The 8942-nt window shown below is 39.3% G+C and overlaps 1 protein-coding gene across 1 annotated transcript; it reads right to left on the reverse strand.

Annotated features, from left to right (window-relative positions):
* Positions 1–1181: 1181 nt before the first annotated feature.
* On the reverse strand, positions 1182–3548 carry LOC145073033 (HSP20-like chaperones superfamily protein). The gene is made up of 6 exons (XM_079019579.1): positions 3413–3548; positions 2313–2493; positions 2066–2219; positions 1920–1960; positions 1632–1839; positions 1182–1537 (listed from the first exon to the last, which is right to left on the reverse strand). Exons 1-6 carry the CDS (start codon positions 3415–3417, stop codon positions 1452–1454), a joined length of 675 nt encoding a protein of 224 aa, XP_078875705.1. The 5' UTR covers positions 3418–3548; the 3' UTR covers positions 1182–1451.
* Between the last annotated feature and the right edge of the window lie 5394 nt (positions 3549–8942).

Raw genomic sequence — 8942 nt, forward strand, 5'->3', positions numbered from 1 at the left:
TTTCCTGCTCCAATTTTTCTTAAACAACACATATACTAATCTCCACCCACCCCACCCTCACCTCACTCCCACCCATCTCCTACCTATCCCATACCCATACCCCAACATATCCAAACCATCACCTCATCTTATCCTACCATACCATACCCTTATTTTCATCCACCTACCTACATACCCTACCCCACCCTTATCACTCATTCCCACCCTACCTACCCAACCACCAATCCTACCTTGCCCCACAAACCCACCCAACACTACACCCACTCACTCATCTTTACCTACCCACACCCACACCCATTGCACCTCACCCCTAAAGTGGGGTGTGGTGGGGATTAAAGGGTTAAGGGTTGGTTGGGTGTAGTAGTTGGCTGTGTTTAGATGGGTAGATATGTGGATAGGGTGAAGGGGTAGGTGTTGTAGGTATGGGTGTTAATAGTGTAGGGTGGGTGAGGGTGCAGATCGGTGTTATGGTAGGTGTAGGGTGGGTAGAGTTAGGGTAGTGTGGTTGGGATGTGTGTACATATGTATTATTGGAAATAACATAAAGTTGAAAATGATAACTAATAAAAAAATAACACACATCAAAACGCATTTTCAAAATTTCTACTGAAAAATAAAAATATACTCATAAAATTTCAAAAACAAAAAACAGATTTCCAAAAAACATAAAATTTGCCATTATTGATTATCAAAGAACCAAACTTTAAATGCAAACAGTAACAAGGAACATTTGAAATGTATTAAAATACACATGAAAGTTAATAGATCATGTTAATAAAATTTGTTATGACAATACATAACTAAATTCTATTATGATAGCACAAACTTGATGATAACCTTGGTCGTGCCAATTTAATTAAAGGTGGCAATTTCAGCAAAGTTCATACAATAATAATATTTACATTTTTAGTGAATGATGAAGAAAAACATCTAAAACGTGCACACATTTATCGAACCACATAAAACATTTTAAAGTTTTGCCACAATGATATTGTTATTATAATTTGATTCAATACATTAAATGTTTATAGCCTGTTTTGTCCCATACCTAAACATGTATCATCTGGCAAACGAGTTTCTAAAAAGACATGGGACAACTAATTGGGAATTGGGCATGTGAATCTTTGTTGCAAACTGATTGAGTAAATGAGTTGAATTAAAAAAGGGTGTGAAACTTAACATAGCAACAGAAGGAGAAACAATTAGATATAAGAAGAAGAAAGAGTATGATATGAAACCGCTACAAAATTACAACACTCAAAAGTTCAATAGTAAAGGGGGATAGTAGTATGGTTTCCACCTTCCTAACAACTAAGAAGAAGCAGAAACCATATTCATGTTTTTTTTCTAGTCAACATCCAAAGTCTTTGGAGCACACACCATAACCATAAATGGTCTTTTTCCTAAATCATCCAAATTCAACAACAACTCCAAAGAGCATCTGACTGTATCTATGAGCTTGTTGCAGCAGCAGCTTCTGTCTTCTCCTCTCCTGCTTCCTTGCTGGTTGCACCCGTCTTTGTTTCTGCTTCTTGACCTACACACCAGTGACAGTTAGGTAAATCCATACATCACTTAATGAGAAGAAGAAGAAAAAAAAAAGTATGTTAACAACAGGTAGGTTAGGTTACCTTCATCATCACTGTCTTCAAGGTCATCACCCATAGAGAAATCACCCATGTCAGGCATGCCCATGCCACCCATACCAGGCATCCCCATGCCGCCCATACCGGGCATCCCCATGCCGCCCATTCCAGGCATCCCCATGCCACCCATACCAGGCATACCCATGCCACCCATGCCAGGCATACCTCCCATGCCTCCCATGTCACCGAATTTCTGTATGAGGATAAGTCATTAGTGATATAAAAGAAAGAAACTTTAATAATACGTCATATTTTAAGAAGCTATTTTCTTACTGAGAAATCCATTCCTCCCATGTCAAGGTCAGCAGCAGGACCTAAAAAACATATTTTAATTAAACTTGTGAATACAATATACATATAACATGATTAAATATAGAAATGGTGGGTGACAGTGACACAATTAGTAACAATCACAATACCTGCATCATCATCTTCATCAGCCCATTTGTCCCAATCAACTTTCACATAATGTGGAGTCTTGCCATCTCCAGACAAAAGTTTGTTCCACCATTTCGCCTCTGCTTTCTCCAAAATGCAAAACACACTTCTCTCACCTATATTGATTTTGCTCTCCTACATATCCACAACATAACAAGATCAAGATTAATTTACTAAAGATTAAAAACAAAAGTCAAAATGAGATTAAATACAAAGATGTCTGCTTACGTCTACATTAACTTTGTCAAAAAGCTCAAGCTTAAGATCATACTCATGCTGACCAGCTGAAGCAGAGAATGTAAAAACACCTTCTGGAGCAAGATTCACTTTTGCATCTTTTGTATCCGCCAATAAAACTGTGATGTAAACTTTATCCTCTCTCTGAGCCCACTTAACTTCTGGATGACGACTAAAAAAGCTCAAAATATTTTTGAATTTATTAGGATACACCAATCATTGAACCAAGCACAAGGAAGCAAAAGATATGCTTAAATAAGACACAAAATGAACCTCTCTAAAAGAAAGAATACTATGTTCTATTTATACATCATAATTTTGTTGTACCAAAATTCTATTATGGTTCAATTATTGGTCAAAAAGTCCACAGGAATCTTTACAGTATACCACACAGAAAGGAAACAAAACCACATAAACATTTTCCACCAAAAGGATCTTGATAATCAGGAGAGAGTGAGAGACCCGTGCTAATCGAACATGTAACTTTCAAAGGCCAAAGCATGAACACAGAATAATTGCAAAAATATTATTCACAACTTACAAATTAAACAATCTGTAACTAACAAAATGCAGAAAATTTGACAACCATGGAATGAATTGTCCAAAAACAACTAGTTATCGTGTCAACTCATGAGTCAACCCCTAAATTTGACTCGCAGTTGACAATGATAATCTAAAAATGAGAGACATAAATACTAATCAAGTACTTCACCTTTCCAAGCCCTAAAACATGATTACAGGAGAGCAAGTCAAATAAGCGACATCGCAGCAACGGTGAAGTACAAAGAAATTACGACCATCAAACAAATTAACAAATAAACAAAATTATCCGGTCCAAGTCAATGTTTCAACTCCCAAAAAGAAATCCAAGCCGCTATTCTGCTAATCCTTTTAGGGGAGACACGGATGGTAATACATGTACTTAATTTACAAAATCCCAGAGCATGATTACTCAGGAATCATATGAGATTTCATAAAAGGTAAAACACGACACAATACAGCATCAAACGACGAAGTACAAAAAGGACAACTCAAGATCGATGAGAAATTAGATTGAAACCTGCAAAAAAGTAGGAGGGACAGAAGGTTACCTCATCTTTGTATCCGGAAGAGGAAAGAAGAAAGTAAAGAAAACCCTAGAAACGCTGTTGAGTTATGAGGACTGATAAAGAGTATCGTGATTACTTCACTCTTAAACCCTTGAGAAATTCCTAACGTGTGTGGGCGTAAACCGGGAAAGTACTGTGTACGTTGGGCTTTGGTCAAAACCATATTGAAAAATTAGGCCCATTACTTTTGGGTCATTCTGTTCTGGGCCACCAAAAGTCATCATGGTTTAAATGTATTCACTTCTTCGCTTACTGCTAGGTGTTTGGTTTTTGAATTTATGAAATATGTAGACCATCTCCGTAACCTTTTGGAGTAGAAGAGATGGACTAAGTGGACTGTAATAAGAAATGTGTTTGTTTTTTAACACATACATGTTGATGCAGATATTAAAAAATTAAAATAAACGTATTTTATAATCTGAAATAGTTTTTTAATACCGAAAAATTAATAATGTATGACATTTCAACAAGAATTTATGATATTTCAGCAAAAAATAATGATATTTTATCAAGAAATTATCATTATTCAATATAAAAAATTAGAAAAAAAAAATTTCAACAAGACTAAACAAAAAAAACAACGAAAAAAAAAAGGTAAAATAAGATTTCAGCAACATATAATTAATATTTCAGCAAGAAAAATAAGAAGAAGAGATTGGAAGAGACAATACAAGTGTTGCGCCAAACACAACACGCGCAAATGTTTTTTACTTTGAAGACTTCTAGAAAACAAACAATTGCGAGATAAAAAGTGTTACGTGTGTGTTGCGTTGAACATTAATAAGAGGTCTGAAGAAGTTTGCTAATAAAACAAACAAAACCTTAGGCTATGGGGATAGTCACCACCAACCCACCAAAAAAGTGTTGCCACCTCTCCGTCACGTCAGATTCACCACCAACCCACTAGACATAGGAAATGGTTATTACTCCACAATTTTATTTTATTTTTGTTTTTTTATGATCAGGTTAAATAAAAACATAATTTAAAACATAATAAAATATTTTACATTAATTGAAACCACATTACATTAATTAAAAAAAACCATAGAAATTTAAACCTGAAAAAATAGAAAATTAAAAATAAATTACTAAAAAGCATAAAAACATATAATCTAGTTGCGATATTTGTCGAGAACTTCTTATTGAATTTTTAAAAAGGTAAATTACATCAATCGTCGTTCGTGCACATGCCAGAAAGCGTGTTTAGTCCTTATTTTAAAATTTTAACTCGGATCATCCATCGTTTGTTTAAAACTTGCACGTTTCATCCCTCAAAGACGAATTTGTTGCAGTTTTAGTCCGTTCCATATTTGAAATGACCATAATGCCCTTATGTATTTATTTTTCATTTAATCTGATAATATTTATTCTTATTTAAAATTTAAAAAATAAATGGACCCCGCTCCCAACACCCCTCACCCCACCCTACACACCCGTTATCCTCCTTTCCCGATCTGCTCTTCTCCGCCTTTATCTGATCCTATTCCGATCATCATCTCTGACCATCCTAATTTTCACCTTTCACATGCAGTTCCTAAATCCGAAACATGTACCAAATGGTTTTAGATTTTGGAAATCAATTAGAAATCAAAATCTGTGACAACTGCCAATTTTAGATCCAACAGAAGACAAACAAGTCAACAAGACAATGAAAGTCAACTCGACCCATATTAGAATTCTAGGTGAATCTTGATGTTCCCTAATATACAATTTCCGAGTATTGATATGAAACACCTCTCGTTTTGCCGATTATTGAATCAAAATCCTGTTTTGGATTTACAATGTTAATTTCGCTAAAACCAACATATATTATTTTGGTATAAATGATACTTTCAACACATTAGACTATTATCTTTATTTATAATAATCCCTTTTAATAATTTGAATTTTTATGAATCAAATTAAGTAATTATACATTTTAATGCCACATTTTTTATAAAAACTAACATTCTGTAGCACCTGGTTCTTGGTACGTGTTCTTTTTATTAAATCTTTAAATATTTTGCATTTGGTCTTGGACGCGGCGAGTTGAAGGACCAACTCGCCGAGTAGAAGCAGGATGAGGCGCGAAGTTTAAGCTGTGGACTCGGCGAGTCAAGTCCCAGACTCGGCGAGTAGACCCTCTTTGGACAAAAACCCTAATCCGAGGGTTTGCACCCTATTTAAACACCTTAACTCGGCCTCCTTAGTCCCATTTGCTCCCAGAAGACCCCCATAGCAAACCCTAGCCGTTATTGAAGCAATCTAAGGCATTTGGAGTGATTTTGGTGCTTTTGTGATCCAAGGAAGGAAGGAAAAGCTTCAAGGGTCAAGAGGAGGCTAGAAGGATTCGGTTTTGAGCATCGTTTGCAGACTTCAGAAGGTATAAAGTCTATACCTTGCTTTCTCTTTTGATAGATCCCATTGTGTGGAGTTTTAGGGCTTTTCTAAGCCATTTTGGTCACCAACTATGATTGCAAGCATGGTTTGAGGTTGATGTTTCGGATCTAGGTCCCTAGAGGGGTTACAAGGCAGAAAGGAGTGGCTTTTGCACTCAAAGAAGGCCCCATGCATTGTGAGAGCTTGTTTTAGGACCTTTCGAGCTTAAAGTCCCATGCAAGCACGTAAAGGTTGTAACTTTACGTGCTAGATCGATTGTAGAAGCATAGATCTACCTTTTGATCAAGGGTTGTACATCAGAAATCGAAGATCAGTGAGTGGTTGTGACCAACTCAGCGAGTCCGTTCTTGGACTCGGCGAGTCCAAGGTTCTGTCCCATATCAGTTGAGGGTCATAAGGACCTAGTTGAGTGTGGAAAGGTTTTAAGGGGGGTCCCAGGGAGTGACCCAAAGTTCTGGACTAAGCCATTGTTCTGGAAATTCATGGGACTCGGCGAGTGCATGGACAGACTCGATGAGTCCAAGACAATCTTCTTAAGGATGAAGATGAACTCGACGAGTTGTTCATACAACTCAGCGAGTCAAGGACAGGACCTGTGTATCAGTTGATGATGAACTCGATGAGTTGTTCATACAACTCGTCGAGTCGGATGAGGATTCAGTCGATGTTCATTTAGAAGGAAAACTCGACGAGTCATCGCCTAACCCGACAAGTAGAGACGGGTATGAGGTCTAATGGAAGGATAGGGACTCGGCGAGTTGGCGAGCCAACTCGGCGAGTCAGGTCAACTAGAAGTTGTGTAACATCCCAAAAATACGAGCCAAAAATTTCATTTTTAAAACATGTACTTAGCAAAACATTAGGAATAAAACGTTCAACGATCATATCATTTCACAAAAGATAGTGCATGTCTGGAAAACATTTTTATAAAACATAAAAGTGTCAGAGTACAAATCCCCAGGAAGATCTCATGATGCGGAATACAAGCATGTGTGTGATGTGCTGCTATCGCGCCAGCTCCTTCCCCTTCGAACCTGAAATCAAAACTGAAAACTATAAGCACGAAGCTTAGTGAGTTCCCCCAACATACCACATACCATACAATCACATACGTACATATATTATCAAGCATATCTGGGTGCCCGACCTACCCCTTCGGTCCTCTCGACCGGATACTGTCTAGTACATCTGGGAGCTGTCCTCCCCTTCGGTCCTCTCGACCGGATACTGACCAGTATATCTGGGAGCTTGCCTCCCCTTCGGTCCTCTCGACCGGATACTATATCTGGGAGCTTGCCTCCCCTTCGGTCCTCTCGACCGGATACTGACTAGCATATCTGGGTGCTGGTCTCCCCTTCGATCCTCTCGACCGGAATCTGGGGACTACTTCACCCCCTACTACTACCACATAACACATATCACATAATATATCTAGCATGGCTGGGCACGACCGCCCCTTCGGCCCCATCGACTGGTACTCTGGGGACTATCTCCCCCTATTGTCACTAGCACATAGGAGCATATCATACTAACACACAAACGTATCACAGGTAGTAGCAACCTTAGATGAATATCACAGAGACAATCATCTATCATACAACTCCTACTGGTGGGCCGACATTGTGGCCGTAGACCCACCGCTACTAGAAGGTAACTCACCTCAAAGTAGCCGCTGGTCTGCGTGGGAACTGACTGTCTTCTGCTGCTGCTGCTGCTCCGGAAATCCTCCGGCTATAATTCCCACAAAACCCTTAGTCAAATACTGCTAACCGACCTCGGGGTAAAATGACCATTTACCCCCCAACCAAACCAAGAGTCAAAGTCAAAGTCACTGCCAGTTGACCCGACTCACCGAGTTGGCTTGCCAACTCGCCGAGTCCCTATCCCTTTGTCTGACCATAAACCCGTCTCTACTCGTCGAGTTAGGCATTGAATCGACGGGTTTTCCTTCTAAACCAAAGGCCAATAGTCCTTCATCCTACTCGCTGAGTTGTATGAACAACTCGCCGAGTTCATCTTCATCCGAAGAACACTCTATATTGAGACTCGTTGAGCTGTATGAACAACTCGCCGAGTCTGTTCTTGAGGCAAGAAGATTGCCTTGAAATCGCTGAGTCATGGCATTGACTCGCCGAGTTACTTCATGAGTGAGTCTGGCTTCCGACCCACCGAGTCACACCCAATGACTCACTACTCTAACCCGCAAATACGAAAAGGGGGAAAACTCGGGGACTCGCGACTCGACTCACCGAGTCAGATGAACGACTCGCCGAGTCGGCCACATGCAAATACTATACACGCAATTCTGCTTGAATCCAGCTCATGTCATTCATAGATCTGGGTTTCTAGGGCCTGATTAACACGTAAAGTTTCCAACTTTACGTGTAAATAAACACCCATGAGGGTTTTAGGGCTCAAAATGCACCAAAAGAGTAGATATAGGGTTTTCATGCAATATGGATCCATAAAGGCAGTAGATCCAAGCTCCTGGAGCTCAATCATGCCTAGATCTAGAGGCTAAACAACTTATTACCAACCCTAAAACACAAACAAGCTTGGGAAAGGCTCAAGAAGCACTTTCATGGAGCTACAAGAGACAATAAACATGAAAACAGAGGGAAATTGAGTTATACCTCAAGGAAATCACTGAGATAACACAAGAATGCCTGGCCTCCTTCTTCTGTTCTTGATCTACTCTCCTTCCCTCTCCAAATCTTCAAGAAAACACACCAAAATGCTTCAAACTCACAAGCAACAAGGCTTGAATGAAGTATAGAGCTCTGAGGGTGAAGGGGGCGAGCTTGGGGGCGGATAAGAGGGTTTAAATAGGGTGCAAACCCTTGAAATTTAGGGTTTCATCAGATAGTGGGGACTCGCCGAGTCGCCAACTTAAACGTGTTCCAGATCCCGTCTCTACTCGGCGAGTCGGATCTACAACTCGCCGAGTCCAAGGCTAAAAATGAAAAACACTAAGATAAATTTTAGGTACCAGGAACTAGGAACTACAAGTTGACTTTGACTTTGACTTGGTCAGGGGTAAAATGGTCATGTTACCCTAAAAGTAGATGTCAGTTTCTGACTAAGTGTTTTGTGGGAATTTTTGTTGGGTTTTGAGCAATCTAACACTTCCTAA

The sequence above is a fragment of the Lactuca serriola genome, chromosome 9, assembly GCF_051521515.1.
Source record: "Lactuca serriola cultivar US96UC23 chromosome 9, Lser_US96UC23_V15, whole genome shotgun sequence".
In the NCBI taxonomy this organism is placed as follows: Eukaryota; Viridiplantae; Streptophyta; class Magnoliopsida; order Asterales; family Asteraceae; genus Lactuca; species Lactuca serriola.

Excerpts from the sequence above, each read along its gene's own strand:
- LOC145073033 (XM_079019579.1), bottom strand. Across the intron at positions 1,961-2,065 it reads TGATGAAGATGATGATGCAG|GTCCTGCTGCTGACCTTGAC; the intron begins GTATTGTGATTG and ends TATGTTTTTTAG. Across the intron at positions 1,840-1,919 it reads TGGGAGGAATGGATTTCTCA|AAATTCGGTGACATGGGAGG; the intron begins GTAAGAAAATAG and ends ATCCTCATACAG.